General features: G+C 41.3%; 1 protein-coding gene across 3 annotated transcripts in view; it reads right to left on the bottom strand.

Moving 5' to 3' along the window:
• Nucleotides 1-22858, bottom strand: part of pleca (plectin a) — a 224683-nt gene that overhangs the window by 187476 nt on the left and 14349 nt on the right. For all 3 annotated transcript variants that reach the window (XM_037541826.1, XM_017721336.2, XM_037541827.1), the window contains one exon: nt 16655-16847. In XM_037541826.1, the coding sequence (XP_037397723.1) occupies nt 16655-16847 (193 nt within the window). The remainder of the gene's footprint in view (nt 1-16654; nt 16848-22858) is intronic.

The raw sequence follows: 22858 nt of genomic DNA, 5'->3' as shown, positions 1-22858 counted from the left end.
AATGAAACAGTAGAAGCCGTATCGCCCCCTACGCTTCCTGTAGTGTATTACAGTCTGTCAGAGCGACTGTGTGGATCATATGAACATTATAGAGCTTTTTAAATGAAACAGTAGAAGCCGTATCGCCCCCTACGCTTCCTGTAGTGTATTACAGTCTGTCAGAGCGACTGTGTGGATCATATGAACAATATAGAGCTTTTTAAATGAAACAGTAGAAGCCGTATCGCCCCCTACGCTTCCTGTAGTGTATTACAGTCTGTCAGAGTGACTGTGTAGATCATATGAACATTATAGAGCTTTTTAAATGAAACAGTAGAAGCCGTATCGCCCCCTACGCTTCCTGTAGTGTATTACAGTCTGTCAGAGCGACTGTGTGGATCATATGAACATTATAGAGCTTTTTAAATGAAACAGTAGAAGCCGTATCGCCCCCTACGCTTCCTGTAGTGTATTACAGTCTGTCAGAGCGACTGTGTGGATCATATGAACAATATAGAGCTTTTAAAATGAAACAGTAGAAGCCGTATCGCCCCCTACGCTTCCTGTAGTGTATTACAGTCTGTCAGAGCGACTGTGTGGATCATATGAACATTATAGAGCTTTTTAAATGAAACAGTAGAAGCCGTATCGCCCCCTACGCTTCCTGTAGTGTATTACACTCTGTCAGAGTGACTGTGTGGATCATATGAACATTATAGAGCTTTTTAAATGAAACAGTAGAAGCCGTATCGCCCCCTACGCTTCCTGTAGTGTATTACAGTCTGTCAGAGCGACTGTGTGGATCATATGAACATTATAGAGCTTTTTAAATGAAACAGTAGAAGCCGTATCGCCCCCTACGCTTCCTGTGGTGTATTACAGTCTGTCAGTGCGACTGTGTGGATCATATGAGCATTATAGAGCTTTTTAAATGAAACAGTAGAAGCCGTATCGCCCCCTACGCTTCCTGTAGTGTATTACAGTCTGTCAGAGCGACTGTGTGGATCATATGAACATTATAGAGCTTTTTAAATGAAACAGTAGAAGCCGTATCGCCCCCTACGCTTCCTGTAGTGTATTACAGTCTGTCAGAGCGACTGTGTGGATCATATGAACATTATAGAGCTTTTTAAATGAAACAGTAGAAGCCGTATCGCCCCCTACGCTTCCTGTAGTGTATTACACTCTGTCAGAGCGACTGTGTGGATCATATGAACATTATAGAGCTTTTTAAATGAAACAGTAGAAGCCGTATCGCCCCCTACGCTTCCTGTAGTGTACTACAGTCTGTCAGAGCGACTGTGTGGATCATATGAACATTATAGAGCTTTTTAAATGAAACAGTAGAAGCCGTATCGCCCCCTACGCTTCCTGTAGTGTATTACAGTCTGTCAGAGTGACTGTGTGGATCATATGAACATTATAGAGCTTTTTAAATGAAACAGTAGAAGCCGTATCGCCCCCTACGCTTCCTGTAGTGTATTACAGTCTGTCAGAGCGACTGTGTGGATCATATGAACATTATAGAGCTTTTTAAATGAAACAGTAGAAGCCGTATCGCCCCCTACACTTCCTGTAGTGTATTACAGTCTGTCAGAGCGACTGTGTGGATCATATGAACATTATAGAGCTTTTTAAATGAAACAGTAGAAGCCGTATCGCCCCCTACGCTTCCTGTAGTGTATTACAGTCTGTCAGAGCGACTGTGTGGATCATATGAACATTATAGAGCTTTTTAAATGAAACAGTAGAAGCCGTATCGCCCCCTACGCTTCCTGTAGTGTATTACAGTCTGTCAGAGCGACTGTGTGGATCATATGAACATTTATAGAGCTTTTTAAATGATACAGTAGAAGCCGTATCGCCCCCTACACTTCCTGTAGTGTATTACAGTCTGTCAGAGCGACTGTGTGGATCATATGAACATTATAGAGCTTTTTAAATGAAACAGTAGAAGCCGTATCGCCCCCTACGCTTCCTGTAGTGTATTACAGTCTGTCAGAGCGACTGTGTGGATCATATGAACATTATAGAGCTTTTTAAATGAAACAGTAGAAGCCGTATCGCCCCCTACGCTTCCTGTAGTGTATTACAGTCTGTCAGAGCGACTGTGTGGATCATATGAACACTTTAGAGCTTTTTAAATGAAACAGTAGAAGCCGTATCGCCCCCTACACTTCCTGTAGTGTATTACAGTCTGTCAGAGCGACTGTGTGGATCATATGAACATTATAGAGCTTTTTAAATGAAACAGTAGAAGCCGTATCGCCCCCTACGCTTCCTGTAGTGTATTACAGTCTGTCAGATTGAGCGCATTTCCTGATATGAATATTACAGAGCATAGAACATTTTTTCTCTTTTTAAATAAACAATGCAAGAACATTTTACATAAACACTGAAACACTAAAATCTAATCAACTTTATCAACTAATAATTACAGGCCTACTCTAAAGCAGGTGTGCTTAAAAGAAAAGTTTGTATATGAAATTTATATATATGGTTTTTATCATGACGGATTGCCTTATTTATTTTTTTGCATCTTTTTCCAAAAGGAATCACGCTGACATTGAAGGTGACACATAAATTACAAAAAAAAGGGTTTGATTATCTAAGGCTGGCGTTTACAAACGCAGTGCCAGACTTTCAGCAATAAATCAGCCTCATTAGAGCCACTGCAGCTTAAAGCAACCCAGAACAAGCTGACTTTTAAAGGTGAGGGAGGCGAAAAGCTCAGGTACATGGAGCTCTGGAATTCATCTACTGCGAAAGCAGCCAGGAAACAGTGAGCGTTAAATCTAAACCACATTTTACGCCGTGAGAAAGTCTCCAGAAGGACGAAGACATTTGTTTAGGCTGCTGACACCATGTGGTGAGCGAAAGTAGAACATGTAGAATCTACCTTGGCCATGGTCCTGCATAAAACACCACCAAACACCAGAACAGTGCTTGTTTTTTCTGAGATGGTCAGTAGACATAACGTATCTATTAATACTCCTATGTGATGGCGAGGCACAGCTGGTCTCTATATATCGCCTTATCAACTCCAACATGCCAGTTATATGAGCAGCAAGAAATCTTCCCATGCTAATCATAACTTCACTACCACAGAGTGAAAGCTCACAACAAAGTTAGGAGACACAGTCCTGGGTATAAGGCATCTGAGACAATGACATGTAAAGCTATTTATCTGGGTAGAAAAAATCTATTTGGTAAAAATAAACACATTGGAATAAATACAAATAAACAAATGGCAATGCATTGAAAAATCCCAGTATTTGCAGAAATGTACTGCTCTGTAATGTGTTTAGTGCTGTGTTATGTCATTATATTCAGTATTGTGTGTTCTGCACTGTGACTGTATTCAGAACAGTCTTCTGTCTATTTTTGTTTATGCCTACATGGTCACGTCTGTCACACCTGTCACTTGTCATGTATAGGCTGAGCCTAATCTTGGCATCAGTCCTGCTATAAAACTGCATCAGCCCAGTGTCTTACGGGCTGGTTAGGTGTCTGGTACCACGTGCAAACGAATAAACTTCACTTCTCCAGACATACGGCTGATCCCCTGGTTAAGTTAGGGTCTGGATTCTTCACGTCAAACAGTTTGTTTATCTAATCAATCTTTCATTAAACGAAATCATTTTACATTTACGGCATTTGGCTGACGCTCTTATCCAGAGCGACTTACAATTTGATCATTTTTTTATACAGGTAGGCCAAGGTGGTGTTAGGAGTCTTGCCCAAGGACCCTTATTGGTATAGTGTAGGGTGCTTGCCCTGGTCGGGGATTGAACCCCAGTCTACAGCATAGAAGGCAAAGGTGTTAACCGCTACACTAACCAACCACTTTTTTATTTCATCAGGTGCTGCCGATGGAACTGAACAAATCTACTTAGGTTTGGTTTTAGTTTTATTCTAATATGTAACTTTACTGGCACTTAAGAGTCAATTTACAGCTTTAATCTATTTTCTTGCTTGCCGTAGACGTGGCAAACCAAAGTTTCCCATTAGATTACAGTATTAATTCTTACTTCAATGCCTCTAATATGGGCACAATGACCAAATGTGGCACAGTTGCAAGAAAAATGCAATTATTGCATTATTCAGAAACGACAGGGACTTCAGTGTAAACTGAGCTATTCTCAGGTTATAGAGATGTGTAATAAACTCGGGGTTAATTCAACTGTAAGATGTGAACAAAGTCATTCAGAGCGGTTTGGTGTGAAGCACTCATCCCAGAGAAACTTGCCAAGTTAGAACTGTTCTCAGTGGTGGTGAAAGGAACCAGACATCCACCTCCAAAAGCTCCCTCACAGAAAGATACTACATGGCATGGTTATGATTTCACTGCCTGATGTCTGAGATGTTGTTTCACTAATGTTTTTGGCTGAAAATGTATTTTGTATATATTCCCGGTGGAAGGATACACACACAATGTTATGCAGAATAGTGCCCAAGAGAAAACTTATTTCTCAGATTTTCTACTATTTTACCATCATCAACACTCAGGAGACTCGTTGTGGGTTCACTGGTGGTTCTGGATGGTAAATAAAATGGTGATATTTGTGTTGTAGTCATGGCGACCCCTGGTTCCCATCACCACCACTGTAAAGAGATCCGAGTCTCTACAATCAAACATTTCAAACCAAATCACTCAGAATGACTGTTTACATAGCAATAATAGAAAAATGCAAAAATCTTTAGAACCCACCTTTAACATAATGAAATGAAACGAAACAAGAAATATAAAAATGCGCCAAACTTGTGCACAGGCCGTTTTAATCTGTTCAAATTCAGCAGAAAAAAACAGTAACTGTGCATTGAAATGTGCAGCTGTGTGTTTTCTGTAGATGATGTGTAAATTCACTTTCACTTAGAAAATCAACAACACAATTTGACCAGGGGTGCCCAGACTTTTGCACAAAAGTGGTGCACCCCTCCTTTGTATATTTTAGCATTTTTGGCCACTTATGTTGTTCGTTCATGTCCCTGGCACAACGTATCATATCACTTAAAAGACAACATTATTGTTTTAATGTAATCTTCCTTTTAAAATGTAACTTTACTCTTGCCTCGAAAAGGTCTCCTGATATTTGATGACATCACCACGCACCAGCGAGCAGGGACAAATAATACTAACCAATAATATGATGATTCACTTTTCCCTCTCACCCCCAAAACATTCGACAAGCTCAGAGACCCTCCACAACACCACGGTTCTCTCGCATACACCTCAACCAGAATTAGAATGATTTATGAGTTCCCATCCACACTGACTTTACATGGATTATTATTTAAAATATTTAAATTAGCCGATGAGTGAGACGTGAGCAGGGAAAACACTGAGATATTTCACTGGTGTAAAATATCATTGCTATTAAAATATCATCACTATGACTGGACGTCAGGAAAGCCAGACTAAAATGATTAATAGAAGCCACCAGACGAATAGAGCTGGAGCGTAAAGGCAAATTCCAGCGGCTATTCTGATTCACAGATAAAGTTTCACACTGTTTCCTGTCCAGAGATAGTAGCCAGTTACATTTACTCACTCATATTGGCTTAATTTACACTTTATATAACTTTTATCTACAAGCCCATTTCCAAAAAAGTTGAGACGCTGTGCAGAACGCAAATAAAAATAAAATGCAACGATATGCAAATCATGTGAACCATATTTTTAAAGGAAAATACTACAAAAGACAGCATATCCAATGTTGAAACTAAGGAACTGCATTGTTTTTTGAAATATATGAGCCCATTTTGAGTTTAATGCCAACAACATGTTCCAGAAAAGTTGGGACGGGGGCCTGTTTACCGCTGTGTTTCATCACCTCTTCTTATCTGTGTTTGGGAACTGAGGAGACGCTGCCGTAGATTTGAAAGTGAAATGTTTTCCTGTTCTTGTTTGATACAGGATTTCAGCTCCTCATCAGTTCAGGGTCTCCTTGAGTCAAATTTTTCATTTTATAATGTTCCAAATATTCTCAGTGGTGACAGGTCTGGACTGCAGGCAGGTCAGTTTAGCACCAGGACTCTTTTAGTACAGAGCAATGCTGCTGTAATATGTGCAGAATGTGGTTTGACATTGTCTTGCTGAAATAATCAAGTCCTTCCCTGAAAAAGACGTCGTCTGGATGGCAGCACATGTTGCCAAAACCATATATATACCGTTCAGCAATAATCACTGCCAGCAAAATACTGTTTTTAGGGCTTGTACCTTGCATACCGAGCTTTCTCCAGATTCTCGGAACCTTTTAATGTTATTATGTACTGTAGATGATGAAAAGCAAAGGTTCTCTGCCATTTTATGTTGAGAAATGTTATTCTTGAATTATTGCACTATTCGCCTGCACAGGCTTTCACAGAGTGGTGATCCCCTCCGTATCTTCACTTCTGAAAGACTCCACCTCTCCGAGATGCTCTTTTATACCCAATCATATTACTGTCCTGTTGCCAATCAACCACCACCTGTTTTTTTATTGCCCCACTTTTTTGGAACATGTTGTTGGCATCAAATTCTAAATTGGCATATATTTTTCAAAAAACAAGAAATTTTCTCAATTTGACCGTTTGATACGTTGTCTCTGAGGCATTTTCAGTGAAATATAGGGTTTGAATGACTTGCACATCATTGCATTTTGTTTTTATTTACATTTTTCACAGCGTCCCAACTGCTTTGGAAATGGGGTTGTACATTTCTTTCATTTAATTACTGTAAAATGTTATAATTGTAGGATTGGGGGCAGTCGTGGGCTGGAGGTTAGGGATCCAGCCTCGTGACCGGAAGGTCGCCGGTTCGATCCCCAGAGCCGACAGCACATGACTGAGGTGTCCTTGAGCAAGACACCTAACCCCCAACTGCTCCCCGGGCGCTGCGGATTGGGCTGCCCACCGCTCCGGGCAAGTGTGCTCACTGCCCCCTAGTGTGTGTGTATTCACTAGTGTGTATGTGGTGTTTCACTTCACGGATGGGTTAAATGCGGAGTTGAAATTTCCCCATTGTGGGACTAATAAGGGTCACTTAATCTTAATTTAGCATTCATTTCTAGTTTTACTACAACCTGTGTTGTCTTGAAAAAGAAGAGAAAAAGCTAAAACTCAGTCTGAACTTGAAGCTTTCACACACCAATCCAACAGGAAACACTGAGCTGCCTGTTTCAGCTCGTAGACGACGTCCCACACAGCTACCACCTAACAGGAGTAGCTGGCTGAAGCCCTCAGTGCCTGTCGGTGACGGTGCAGAGAGAGAAACCTGGATGTGTTTGTGCTCAAACAGTGCATTCCTCCTCTCAACACTGCACTGTGTTACAGCCTCAAACCGGTTCTACTCTGGAACCTAAACAGTGTGTAGTAAAACGTCGCAGACAAAACAGTTATAACCTTTAAAAGATAAGATAATCCTTTATTAGTCCCACAGCGGGGAAATTCACAGCATTACAGCAGCAGCAGAGTAACAGGAGTAAGGCACTCAGTAATAGAAACGGGAAACAGTATAAACAGTATAAACATTATAAATAATAAAAATTACAGTTAAATCTCGACTATTTACATCAAAATAAGAATAAAATAAGAGTTGTATAAGATCTGTACTGCACTTATCAACATATTGCCCAATGGAAAAATATTTGTATTCTGAATGTAATTGTGTATTGTGTGTGTATATTGTTTGTATATATACTTTGTGTGTGTGTGTATTGTGTGTGTGTGTGTGTGTGTGTGTGTGTGTGTGTGTGTGTACAAATTGCAAATGCCTTAAAATGAGCAGGAAAATGGCACATTAATATGACAAACCTCTCACTTTTAAAATCAATATAAATCAAGATTCACATGCTGTGCAAAGGTTTAAGGCACCTGATTGTTATATAATATTAAGAAGAAGAATGAGAATAATACCTTATTTAAAGAGCTCCTTATAGCGCTCTCAACAGGGTCGTAAAGCTCAACAGTAATAAAAGGAACTATGAATATGAATTTTAAATGATTTGAGAGAATGACCGATCAAATTTAAAAGATTAACACCAAGAGACGTGGACTTAATTGCTCCCGAGTGGTGCAACCGTCTAAGCCTTGTTTGATCCCCGGTGATGCTGCAGCCGTCCAAGAGAGTCCAAGAGAGCACAATTGGCCTCGCTCTCTCTGGGTGGGTAGGGTGGGCCCCCTCTCCCCCACTATCACTCAATGAGATGCTAGTCAGTGCAGGCGTCTGTCAGCTGACATAACAAAATCTTTCCTCCGAGCGCGTTCGGCCGTCCCGTGACGTTGCGTGAGCGACAGTTTGAAAGGAAGCGGTGGCTGGTTTCACAGGTCTCGGAGGAAGCCTGTGCTGCCTTCACCCTCCTAGCACTGGGAGTATCGTGTGACTGGGGGAGTCCTAAGTAGCGGGTGGAACTGGAGACGACAAAATTGGGGAGAAAATTGGGTAAAAATAAAATAAAATAAATAAAATAATTTTTTAAAAAGTTCAGATGCTTCTTAAAAGGGAGTTCTGACCCTGACAGTCTAATAAAAGACAAACTGAGCTCCGCAGTTCAGAAGCTGAATAACTGAACGGGCTCTCCATGTTTTCTGTACTTTACAGAGGGTCGCGGTATCTGCAGATCTAAGATCACGTGTTGGAACATAACCAGACACTCTGTGCAGGTACATGATAGACTATCATTACATAAAACAGGGCTTTTATACAGATTTACGAATTTGAGGTTGACAGACGCTGAAAGATTCCTGTAAAACTGGTGTTGAATAAGCGCAACATCCTGATCTGCCTGCAACGTCCAGAGGTAACTCCTCACTCTTCCTTCTCATTCATGAAGGAACATGACTTCTTAAATCAACGGCCAGTAAGGGTAAGATAAATTCACCTAACATTATCAGGGCTGAAACTTCCCGCATGGATGTTCTCACTGTCTTTTTTTTCCCAGGCTGCTTTTCCCTCAAACAACTGCGCTATAACTCCTTTGTGCCACCTTTCTGCTAACTCAGTCTTTTAGCTACATTGTGCTCGTACAGAAGGCCATAAAACCATCACTCTTTCTCCCCCCGGGACGACACGGACAAAATTCCAAGCATTCTCACAAACACAGGCCCATAAAAGTCCTAGAACAGCCCGCAGTCTTTTCAGTGTGGAGACTGGAGTCCACCCTGAGAAAAAGAGGCCTAGAATGCAAAGCAGCTGAGGAGGTTAAAGTCCATGCACATTATACAGCCGCTCAGAGGAGCTGCTTTCACTTCCAATCACAGGAAAGGTTGAGGTGGGGACTTACTTTTCCCTCCGGCACCATCAACTTTTTACCACATGATGGTAGTCTAGAGTGCAAAAAATGACTCAAAGCATCTTTCCCTGCTTTCTGCACCAGCAGCAGAGCATTAATAACCCATAAAGCACAGCACAATGACCTTCACTGAAAGACACGGCACTAAAATAGCTCAGCAAAAGGCCCAAGTAGGGCTTTAGGTGTTGGTCACGTTGTAATGAACAGTGAGACACAGAGGATGGAATGATTACACTTTAACAGGAATTAGAGGTGCAACAATCACAGTGTTTCTTCCCTCGTGTTCAGCGCTGGACGAAGTACACAAACCACGTACTAGAGTTAAAGCAGAGACCCCCAAGGTGAAATATTCCTCCAGTAAAAGTAGAAGTTCCTCCCTTTAGACCTCCACTTGAGTAAAAGTACTAAAGTATTTCCCTTCAAATGTACTTAAGTATAAAGTAAAAGTACTAAAAGAGGAATTCTGGCTCTGATGTCCTGTTATCATTTTTATAACCAGACTGGCTTCATGAACTCATTTCAGGTGAAAGTCCTCCAGCGTCTCTCTTGGTAAACCAGTCTTTTAATAGAACGTCATTAATTAGTGACGCTGACGTCTATTAAAATGATCAGAAGCACAAAACACTGAAGGTAAACAGTTTCCATCAGGGAGAACCGAGTGGCTCTGAAATCACTTTTTACACACAAGCAAAGTTTCAGTTTCAGATTTATTTACAACTTAGTTCCAAGTTTAAGTTGAATAAAAACTGGCTTTAAACTCAGGATCACAGATGAGCTCCTTTACTATGTTGATCTGTAGGCGTCTGTTCATAAACATAAACCAGCCCAAACTCATTTACTATAAAATGAAACGGTGTTTGTAGAAATTCAGAAAAAAGCCGCGTCAGTCTCGACTGCATATGTGGACATATTTCTATATTGAGCTCTATTTACACAAAGTTAGGTTAGTTCATCATTTATGTTGAACAGACTCTCCCAAAGTTTTAAGCTGCTGCGCTGACGTTGAACCGCGTGCTGCACTGGGTCGGTATGACCAACAGGTCAAAACCAGCTCTAAACAAAGTGACCGCTGGGCCCTGATTGGTGCTCTGGCTTTGCGCTTCTTTCGTTTTGACATGTTACGTTTTTATACACACAGAAACCAAAAGGAACGACAGATTTCTCAAAATGTAGGAGGAAAAAGTCGGATATTAGACTCTGAAATGTAGTGGAGTGAAAGAAAAAAGTCCAGAACGGAGAAACTTCAGTACAGATACACCAAAAATACTAAAGTACAGAAACCAAGGTCCCGGTCCCGATTATTAAATTGGTATACAGGGGTCCTTTTGGAGCATGTTGCCTTGAGGCAACATCGTGAGACGATAGGAAGAAATGACAAAGCTGCGTTCCCTGAAGTGGTCAGGCCTGGCTTGTGACTGGCTAAATCCATTCCACTGTCACACAATGTTGCTTCTAGACAACAAACAATTTTGCAAATTCTCATAACAAGAAAACAAATTATCCTGAATGTTAAAAAGGGTATAAATGTGGCCCCTAAGGAACAGCATGACTAAGAACATGCTTTTCATTGACTTACTCCAACTCCTGCCTGTATTGTTACCCTATTACTGTCTTTAAATAGGAATAATCTTATTGTAAAGTGAGGAAAATGAGTTTGTTGCCCTGAAGCAACATTGTCCAATGGAGGGTTAAGACGTGTATGAGCTAAAGATGATATTCCGGGGAGTATGACCCGACTTGTCCCTGCAACAGCCTGATCCGCCTGAAACATCCAGAGGAAATTCTGCACTTTCACTGCTAATTCGTTACAACCCCAGAGGAGCTATGATCGGTCCTGAGCCCATTAGCCAGTGGCATCATTGTTTCAGGCAATGAAAGCTGCAGACAAGATGCTGTATAAGACCACAGCATTGCAGCACTGCAACTGACCACACCTCGAATGTGTGTGTTGTCACATAAGCATGTGCACGCAGGGGGCACAAACATGCTGACACAGAGGAAGGTGAAAAGAGGGAGGGGAGGGAGTGAGAGAGAGAAAGAACTGCTGTGTCAGGCCAGTTTCAGCATGTGGTCATGTGGTCAGGGAAGGGCTAACAGTGCTGAAGGCGCATGACCAGCCTGGATGACAGAATTTACACGCAGAACTCTCCAACACTGATATCTGTATTTATACAACAGTTAGTTCCGGCCACACAAGCTGATTCATTGAGAGGCGTTCTAGCTGTGCTGTTATTTCACCATAACATCACATTTTTCACAAACACTCTCACTCCACTGAGACGCTGTTGCTAAGCAACGACTCTGACAGCTGTAGGAGACGCTCGAGCCATCTGAACGTTTTTACTTCTCACTTTGCCACAAACAGAAAACGGACGCTGTTAAGATCACATCTGACCGACAGGCGATTTGGTCCGACTCTGAAAACGAGACGACGCTAAATTCCCAAACTGTCGTCGCCACTGTGCAGCTTTTCAGTCGGCAGCTGTGACAGAAGAACAGCTGAACAACCTGGAATCAGCCAGAAATGAACCCAACACCATTCGCCAAACTAAACGGGCTGTAAGAAGCTTTACAGACCGGCTGGAACAAAACAACATTAATACTGATCTGGACAAACTGACCAAACTGAGCTGAACCTGATATTGGGGCAGTTTTATGGCTCAACTTCAAAAGGCGGGGCTTACAGCAGACTGTGCAGCGAGTGGGCGGAGCTCATTACTCTGACGTAGCACCAAGCTGCTCGTTAAGGAGCTATAATTAGGAGGAAGGAGCTGAACATTAAAACAGTTTAAACGCCGCGTTCACGGCCAGTTTATTCATTTCTTACTGTATTTATTTAACTGCTGTACTAAAGCAGTAGAGCACTGAGGAGTGAGTTATCACTATAACACCATGGCTCTGATGATCTACGGCCTCCAAATCACAGCCGGGATGTTTTCACGATAACACACTCCCTCTTATCTTCTGTTGCTTAATCCTTTAAGGCATCGAACTGTAAGGTTGCTAGAGCTGTACGGTCCACAAAAAGTTGACTATGAAGAGTGTCTGAGCAGTAAAGTGGGAATTTGTAACTGATACGTGAATATAAACAGTTGATTCTCACACTGGCAACAGACGGCAGGAGTGACCTCAGCTAAAACAACAAACAAACCCACACTAGGTAGGACAAACTGTACCTACCCTACACACAAAAGATCACAGACATCTCTCAACACCTCATTACTCAAACCCTGTAACTGTACATGAGAAGGAAAGAATGTTAATGTGACTTAACGCAGCAAAGTTTCGTTCAAAAATCGTTTTGGACTGTTTCTACTGGTCCACTCATCATGAATGTTCCACACAATGTAAAGAGCAGCTGGCATTTTCAAGTTATGTCAAAAATGTAAATATATACAAAGGAAAGGTCGATACTTCGACTTCAGTGCTGATTCCTGAACAATATTTTTCCCGACATAAATTAAAAGTGGGTGTGGCCTAAACTAAAATTTATCCTGCGTTTCACTGAAGCTTGTAACTTGGAATTTCCCACCTCTCCTTAGGAAAAAAATTAAAATAAGGAACTAGGAATATCTATAAGGAAAGTCAGACTGTTCCTAACTCCAAGCGTCAAGTCAGCATGGAGTTGTTTCAGGTATGGATGTCTACGCTATTATATAAGTGCGAAATTCCTTCTGTTAGCTACTGGGTACGAACAAAACACACTGAAAAACGCATTTGAAGCTTGCAAAAAAGGCGTATCGCTACCGTTGAAACAATAACTTGTTTCTCCGTTTTTCAGTTTTTGACATAATGTGAAAATGCCTCTTGCCCTTTACACTGAGTTTACATTTCATGATGAATGGACCAACACAAAGGGCTCAAAATTGCCTGGAAAAAAGTCTGGTTCCATTGGCTTACATTAAAAGTAAAGTATGCATCTTCCTTCTCCTGTAAAGTTCCCATTTTGGAAATACGAGGTTTTGTCCCAAAAGCGATATTCTCCAGTTTGTATGTTGCAGTTTTACAGTGAATTCTAATCTGAATATTATTGGAGTAGCCTGTTATTCTGTTAGTCAACACAGATCTAGTTCAACTAAACCTTTTTACTTCATGCACACACATCAGTAATCAGTAACAAGGAACACTGAACGTTTTTTTTGGCAAACGGACCAAAGAAAACATGATCGACTGTGCTGAAAACATTTTAGAAGTTAGGTGTCCCTGAACTCTTGATGTTGTTATGATCTCAGAACTGATCTGGCAAATCCCTGAACTGAGCCTTAAAGAAAGACGAGGTGTGTCCGTCAAGCCCTGGAGATTGCCAGCTCCTCAGGTGAGCGGGAGGATGTGCACCAAACCAAACAGGAATCCAAAGCAGTAACCCAAACTAAAGAAAACTCCCTCTTTAAACACACAAACACACACAACACCCACACTTCGAGGAGCACTGTGCACACAGAATAGTGAGTTTGTTTGCACTAGACTTATCAAATATTGCATTTGTGTGCACTGGACCAGATGATGTGTGCATTAGTCTAATGTTCAAACATCTTTAGAGCTTCAGGAAGCAAAACGGACCCTTTTATCTTCTTAGTTCATGTGCCCAGTTAGACTAAACACAATTCATCATATAATACACCATTTAAAAGGCTTTTTTTTGTTTTAGTAGTGGGTGGCATAGCTTAAAATCTAGTCGGCTCCATTTTCGGAGGCGCCTGAGGTTCTTCAGCATCTGCCGGACTATGCTCAGGATCTTCTATGAGTCTGTGGTGGCGAGTGCTGTCCTTTATGCTGTTGCATTCTGGGGAAGCAGGCTGAGGGTGGCAGATGCCAACAGACTCAGCAAACTGATCTGCAAGGCCGGTGATGCTGTGGGTGTGGAGCTGGACTCGCTGACCGCCGTGTCGGAGAGGAGGACGCTGTGTAAGCTGCAGGCCATTATGGACAATGGCTCCCACCCACTCTACGACACGGTGATGAGACACAGGAGCTCATTCAGTGCAGGACTCATTCTACCGAAATGACCACAGAGCGCCACAGGAGGTCATTCTTACCTGTGGCCATCAAACTCTATAACTCCTCCCTCAGTGTGTGATACTACGGTTCATCTGTGCAAAACTCAACACCAAACTGTTCATATGTGTAATAATAATAATTGTGTGCAATAATTTGAACTGTCTTATACAGTGTGTTTCATATTATCACAGCCAGTGCCACTTTACCGTATTCATAAGAATTTTAAACGTGTCCATATTGTAAATTTCCCTTTTTTGTTTTAAATTATTAAAGTTTTTATTCTTGGCATAAATGGTAATTTATGCAACTGTAATAACTGCAATTTCCCTCTGGGATCAATAAAATATTCTGATTCTGATCTACATCACAGTGTAATTAACATTTCTGTCAATCTATATTTATAACATAACAGTGGCTTATTAATCTGGGATGTCCCTTTATTTTCATTAAGAATTGTTTTCAACAATCAAATTAAAAAAATATATTTCTAAAACAGCAATGCCTGGACAAACCTGTGCCAACACTGCTTTCTAACTCGAGCCCGAGTCCCAGGAAAAATGATGGGACATTTTATACGATGCCACAATTTCTACAAGAAAATGCCACGGAAAGCACTCCGGTGTCCACGTTAGGCAAAGTCTGATAGCAAATGACTGGCCATTCTTTTATGTCCACTTTTGAAAAAACTAAGGGGAGCACTACTCTACTGGTCTAGAGCAGGGGTCAGCAACCCAAAAGTTAAGAAGAGCCATTTTGTCCTCTACAACAAAAATCTAACCACCTTGGGAGCCACAACACTATGTCCAATTTACCATCTTGGCTGTGAGTCGCCCTGTAAAGCCTGAAACAATCATTTCAAAGTCAGAGGCACAACATACTTGAGTACTTGAGTTAAAGTCGAGTCACCCGAGGTAAAATATTCCTCCAGTAAAAGTAGAAGTTCCTCCCTTTAGACCTCCACTTGAGTAAAAGTACTAAAGTATTTCCCTTCAAATGTACTTAAGTATAAAGTAAAAGTACTAAAAGAGGAATTCTGGCTCTGATCTGGTCCTGTTATCATTTTTATAACCAGACTGGCTTCATGAACTCATTTCAGGTGAAAGTCCTCCAGCGTCTCTCTTGGTAAACCAGTCTTTTAATAGAACGTCATTAATTAGTGACGCTGACGTCTATTAAAATGATCAGAAGCACAAAACACTGAAGGTAAACAGTTTCCATCAGGGAGAACCGAGTGGCTCTGAAATCACTTTTTACACACAAGCAAAGTTTCAGCTTCAGATTTATTTACAACTTAGTTCCAAGTTTAAGTTGAATAAAAACTGGCTTTAAACTCAGGATCACAGATGAGCTCCTTTACTATGTTGATCTGTAGGCGTCTGTTCATAAACATAAACCAGCCCAAACTCATTTACTATAAAATGAAATGGTGTTTGTAGAAATTCAGAAAAAAGCCGCGTCAGTCTCGACTGCATATGTGGACATATTTCTATATTGTGCTCTATTTACACAAAGTTAGGTTAGTTCATCATTTATGTTGAACAGACTCTCCCAAAGTTTTACGCTGCTGCGCTGACGTTGAACCGCGTGCTGCACTGGCTCGGTATGACCAACAGGTCAAAACCAGCTCTAAACAAAGTGACCGCTGGGCCCTGATTGGTGCTCTGGCTTTGCGCTTCTTTCGTTTTGACATGTTACGTTTTTATACACACAGAAACCAAAAGGAACGACAGATTTCTCAAAATGTAGGAGGAAAAAGTCGGATATTAGACTCTGAAATGTAGTGGAGTGAAAGGAAAAAGTCGCCCAGAACGGAGAAACTTCAGTACAGATACACCAAAAATACTAAAGTACAGAAACCAATTACATTTACTCAGTTACTCAGTTACTGTCCACCACTGTTCTTTACATATTAACATCACATGCACAGACTTAAAAAGAAGCTCTGGCTTGATGTTTAGGTCTCAAATGATCTCAAAAATCAACCTTTTCCTGATGAAGATTTGAAAGTATGTAAATAGATCATTTACTCACACCCTCAGAAGATGCATCCTTCAACTTTTGACTGGATTATCCTTAAATTCTTATTACTACTGTATACTAGCACTACTTTTTTAAGGTGCATTGTTGTGAGCAAAGCTCAGAAAAGCTGAAGATTACGATACATATTAAGAAAATGTCTAATCATCTCAGTATATCGTTTAGCGAATTTCACTGTGGGACAATTTCATGATGAATGGACCAATAGAAATCCTCCAAAATACTGGACTAACATCTCTTTACGCTAACTTGCATTGCACGATAACTTTGTGTTTGCATTCTCCTGTAAAACTGCTATTTTGCCGATATATTTTAGGACACCAACATTTTTGCTCCATCACCCACTTATAATCCAGACCATCTCTTACCTGCGATACGGATGACCGCTCTCTCAGCAGGGTCCAGCACATCTCCAGATGCTGATTTGGAGCGCTTGACGCGCTGATGCTTGGCTAGGTTCCATGGCAGTGTGTCTCCAGGGAACGGTGACGTGCTCAGCTCGCTCGGGCTCTCCTCGGATGCTGACCTCTCCCGCAGGCGTGGACGAGACACAGACATGGCCTGCAACGGGTTTACAATAGAGCGTTACACACTGAGTTTCAGCTAATAGCCAATATTTTAAACCTTATTTTTCAGGCTTTAGTTAAGATGGTCATCTAGAAGCACCACACCCAAACACTCGCATCCAATCCTATTCTGGACTTCAAGAGAAAGGCTATCGTGCAGTAGATGATGACTTTCTGAAACCCTGGGGATCCTCACACAGACTGCGATTCGCTTTGAGACAAGTGTGCAGCGCATAAGGGAAAAATCTGTGCCCGAGTGTTGATACAAGCTCACCTTACACTGGCTAAGGGATGAACTCCAATGCAGAACTATCAAGATACAGAGAACTATTTATAGAGACGCTTCTGCAACACTTACTGTAAGTCGATAGTCGGTGATTGATTCTATTATGATGACTCAGCTAAACTGATCCCAGTACAGAGTCGCTGGCCAAACGAGAGGAGAGCTGAGCACCCCCCAAAAAAACTAGGATTAAAAAATAAGCCCATTCAAACCAAAGTATGCTGCACCTTTAACAAATACAGTCACTGCCATGCAATTTTGAGGCTGAAAGTGTTGATAACTCACATAAATTCATTTTTATAAAACAGCCCAACTCAAAAAAGTATACAGACAGGTACAAAACACTGGCTGCAGTTCCTCTCGTCGTTGTTTAGGTCAGCGGTCACAACCCACATGTTAAGAAGAGACATTTTGTCCTTTCAACAAAAACCAAACCACCTTGGAAGCCACAACAGTTCACGTCCATTTTACCATCTTTGCTGTGAATGTGTCTCAGTATGTGCCAGTGTACCAGCATAACCACAGACTTTGCTCTGCTTCAAACTTCAGCTCAGCTATAGACACTCTTCTCACATCTCTGGCAGGAAACTTTTCCTTAAATGTAGAACAGTTTCTCGTAAAGCGTCTCTCAGTGTTCGGTTTTTACGAGGCTGAAGTCGCTTCCCATTCTCCAGCTTCTTGTTCAGATTTTCCTGTTCCACCTTAAATGGTGCCTGAGATGCCAGAATGTAACTGCTGTGTCATTTAAGGTGGAGCAGGAAAATTCAAACAAGAAGCTGACTTCAGCTTCACGACTTTTTAGCGTTGGTCAGTTCGAAACCAGCTGGAGTGATAATAAACGCAAATAAGTCCAATCGTCTCCACGTTATTGACATTCATCGAGACTGTTGTCGTTGCTATGGTGACCATATTGAATTAGCAGTTACACATCAGCTCCAACATTTAAGACCATTTACTGTTAAAACAACCGGAGCCGCATGTTGCTGACCCCTGGTGTGGGTTGTTGATTAAACATGCGTATCCACTTTTGAGGGGTAAAAAAGACTCATGCTGGCTGTGCCCCTGTACAGGACTGTGCAACAGTCCAAGACCACCCTTCTCTAAATTCATTTGCAGTCAAAACTGCCATTAAATGCAACTTATACTTTTTTCAGCCTAAAAATCTAAACAACATTATCAGATTTATCAGTATTTAGTGCGTCCACTCTTTGCCTTCATTACACCTTCCACTCTTTTCAGATTTCCAGAGAAATCTGCAGGGTTTTTTTCTACACCTCCAAAGTTCAGTCTTAGAAGCTGGTTGATGATTTTCTGATGTAATCAAACATTCAGTGGTGTTGAGGTCTGGACTCTGGGGCTGTCAGTCCATCATCCAGCTTCTCTGTTTGATGTGTCCGTCTCCTTTTCTCAGTGAGGTTCTTCTTGATCAGCTACACATCCTTTCAGACCCACAGCGCTGAGTGGTCTTCTCACAGTGGAAGGATGGACAGAAACCCCTGTGGATGTTTTCAGATCTGAAGCAGCTTGATCTTCTCCTCTCTCTCAGAGATCAAAGCTTTAAGTGCTGTTTATCTGATGGGGGCAGCTTTGGTGTATCAGGTCTTCCAGGTGGTTGTTAGGAGGCACATTTCCTCTGTAACTGTTAATCACATTTTGAACTCCAGTTTTGGAAAATCCTGTTTTTTTCCCACTCATGACTGGATCATCTTATATCTAATCTCCTCAGAAACATCGTCCCGAAAAATTAATCACTTGTACTTATTGGCAGTTTTGACTGGAAATGAAACGAATGAAAGGTGGTCTCTGATTTTTACACAGTGTTGTATAAATAGAAGCAATTATTATTATTATTATCATCATCATCATCATCATCATCATCATCATCATCATCTTATCATTTCTGGCCAAATTGTCGGAGTCTGAAAATACAACCACAAAAGCAAAACATGCTATTCCACAGGAAAACATGCCATTCCGACCTCAAACGCACTGCCGCTTTCCAAAAATAACTCAAACATTTCCAATTTGCAAGGGAAAAAAGCAGAAGCATCGCCAGACGTCGTCTCCAGCGTCACAGGGTGTGGAGAGACCGAGTAAAGAGTCTTTCTCTCTTATGTAACTCCTCATATGCGCTTCAGAGACATAAATTAAACATGGAAAAGTGCTGAAGGAGGTACCGCAGAGTCCACTACCAAAGCCTCTCTGGCATGATGCTTCCTTAAGACTGAGAGGCACTGGTGCCTAGAGTATGAATACCATGCTGTATGACTTCAAGGCAGATGAATATCAGCAAAAGCAAATCCATTATCAGTAACGTAAGCAATGTTTAGCAATAAATTCCAAGCCTAAAACCAACATAATGAGAATTTTAATACCTAAGTGTCTGCATCCAGCAGAAGCATTAGTTCTACTAGCAGCACAAAAGCAGGACTTAACTGATTCTAGACTTATAGTCAAATAGAATGGGCACATATGAAGGTTTTCATACTCCTTACAAAAAAGCCTACTTTGAAATCATAGCTCTAAATTGGTTCAACACTAGAAGTCAATAGTCACCCAAATCTTCTTTGTAATTACGTCCCCAAAACATCTCTTTACCTGCTCAAACCACATCTGGATCTTCATTAGGGTGACACAGATTTGCTGATGTGGTTTAGGACAGGGGCTCCTTTTCCACCTCAAGGCCCTGTTTATCCCTAGAAAGGGCTCATATTGATGTTGTTAACTGTCTGGAAACAGATTTCTTTTTCACTGTTAAGTCAAATACTTTTTCTCTGATTTTTACACCAAAATAGCATCAAAGGCCCACTACAGGGGTCTTTATACAGCACTTAAATGAGCACTGAATTAAGTACTGATTGCAATGTATTGTACTACACATATATTGTAGTGTATTGTACTGTAGTGTAGTGAATTGCATTGTCTTGCACTGTAGTGTAGTGTATTGTACTGTATTGTACTGTATTGTAGTGTAGTATTGTATTGTACTGTATTGTAGTGTAGTATTGTATTGTATTGTAGTGTGTTGTAGTGTGTTGTAGTGTAGTGTATTATATTGTAGTGTATAGTAGTCTGCCCTGCGATGGACTGGCGACCTGTCCAGTGTGTATCCTGCCTTCCGCCCGATGACTGCTGGGTTAGGCTCCAGCCCCACCCCCCCCGCGACCCTGACAAAGAAGCGGCTTGGAAAATGGATGGATGAAATGGATGTATTGTAGTGTATTGTATTATAGTGTATTGTACTGTATTGTCTTGTACTGTAGTGTAGTGCATCGCATTGCAGTGTATTGTATTGCAGTGTAGTGTATTGTATTGTACTGTAGTGTATTGTAGTGTATTGTATTGTAGTGTACTGTAGTGTATTGTATTGTATTGCAGTGTATTGTATTGCAGGGTAGTGTATTGTATTGTATTGTATTGTAGTGTAGTGTATTGTAGTGTATTGTATTGTAGTGTACTGTAGTGTATTGTATTGCATTGCAGTGTATTGTATTGCAGTGTAGTGTATTGTATTGTATTGTAGTGTAGTGTATTGTAGTGTATTGTATTGTAGTGTACTGTATTGTATTGTAGTGTATTGTAGTGTATTGTATTATATTGCACTGCTCTGTGTTCCACTCTGCTCCTTCTCTCTGTATCTACAGTGACTTTTGTTTCTAGCAGTATCTGAGCTCAGGACTGTCTCTCTCTTACTTTCTCTACTACTTTCTCTAGACAGTCAAAGCGCTTTCTGTAAGTCACTCTGGAAAAGGCAATATGTTAAATGCTATGGCCCACCAGCCCCCCTCAGTATGGGCCCAAGGACCACCAAGGGCTGCTACACGGCCCACTTGTGATCCTCAGCCCAGTGGTTGAGAAACCCTGGCTTTAGGACACAGGATGACTCACTGTGCACTATAAAAATGAACACCTACACTGTGAAATTAACGTTGTGGTCTGCTATTCTACACAAGTATTGTGCCAAATTCTGCCTCACCTGCAGAATCCAGCTCTCCCTGGTGTGCACACGTCATACAGCACTCTTAAAGGGTTCTTTAGTAAAGAGAAATGGTTCTGTGTAGACCAATAGGCCTCATTCAACCCTTCTTAAGAAGAAATTTCTTCTTAAAACCTGCTTGCGACCCAGTGGCCCAGTGAACACTTGAATGCTTAAATGGTTCTTCGGATGGTGAAATCGTTCTTCACATCGACAGAGAATGTGTTGTATATGGTTCTACATAGAACGCTTTTGAAAAGGGTTCTATGAAGCAACGAAAAAGGGTTCTTCTACTGTTATAATGTCAAACTTGTAGCAATAGAAGAATCCTTTTTGCTGCTATGTAGAACCATTCCTTGCACTAAAGAACCATTGAAGAACCATAAAACGATGGTTCTTCAAGGGTTCTTCTATGGTTACAAGCTTGACATCACAACAATAGCAGAACCCTTTTTGGTGCTATACTGAAACCTAAAGAACACATTCTCCACCAGTCTAAAGACCCAATTCACCATGCAAGGATCCATTTAAACCTCTAAATGGTTCTTCGAGCATTCATGGTTCTACACAGAGCAATTTGTCTTTACCAAAGAACCCTTGAGGAACCATCACAGTGTGTCCTCAATAAAGACATGGATGCAGTTTGAGCCAGTTGACAGAAGTTTTGAGGATGTATTCACAAAAAAAAAAAAAAAAAAAAAAGATTTGGGTGACTATTGACTTCTAGTGCCTTGTAGCTCTTGTAAAAGTAAAGAGCAAAATTTGGGCACCAACCATGTAGCGGAGTAATTATTTTAACCAATGTCATTTGAATGCAGGGCACTTTTGCCTTCGTCAGAGAGACCACAGCACTGTCCAGTAGAAGTCTTATTATGCTCAAGTTACCAGGTAACACAGAGGCGGTAAGAGAGCATGTTCAGTGGAGTGAGAGAGACGACGGTCATTAGAGTTAGACGCTCTGAATGGAGCTCACTCACTGATAAACTGCAGGGGGAGGTCATTCAGAGGGATGATACAGTCAGAGACTGGCACCACATCTGCAGTCTCGGATGCCTCCTGATAAGGGAGTGTGAGAGGAGCTTCGTCCAGCGGAGGACGGCTGAGGAACGATAAGCAAGTAGCTTCTGAACACGTCTATCAGATGTTCCTCTGAATCCATAATGAGAGCAGCTCTTACGAAAAGGGCTACAGCAGCAGAACCACAGCAATTACTACAGGATTTTATCATTCATACCGTTACTCTAGTTTCCCGTATTACAGATCACTGCTGAACATTACTCTTACTGTACAAGTATTAGACAGCACGGCAGTGGACTTGCAGCTTCAGTGAATCACTAAGTTCTTTCTGAAAGGGGAACAATGGGTAGAATAGTTTCCCGTGTTTTTTTCCCCTAATCAAACAGTGCAATCCTCACTTCCTTCTTTCTTTTATTGTAAAACCAACAGCCAGTAACGACATTCAAGCTGCAGTATCAAGCCTGTGCAGTTCACACTACTGAAAGCCACAATATGCAAATGTGCTGTGAGCATCTTCATTGATCTCTGATGTTAGTGACGCGTGCTCTGACCAATCAAAGCTTCCGGGGGTTTGACGAAAATAACGGTCAGAGCGGTACAGTCCTATTTTTAAACACACCGCTCTCCACCAAAGTGTTTCTGGAATATGAACTGGTAAAGGAGGGCCTAGACATGCAGGGAGAGAGAGAGAGAGAGAGAGAGAGAGATACCAAAACAGAGTGAGAAAGGA

This window comes from Pygocentrus nattereri, chromosome 1 (genome assembly GCF_015220715.1).
Source record: "Pygocentrus nattereri isolate fPygNat1 chromosome 1, fPygNat1.pri, whole genome shotgun sequence".
Taxonomy (NCBI): Eukaryota; Metazoa; Chordata; class Actinopteri; order Characiformes; family Serrasalmidae; genus Pygocentrus; species Pygocentrus nattereri.
Note: the sequence above shows the minus strand (reverse complement) of the source record. Positions and strands in the feature narration are given on the sequence as shown.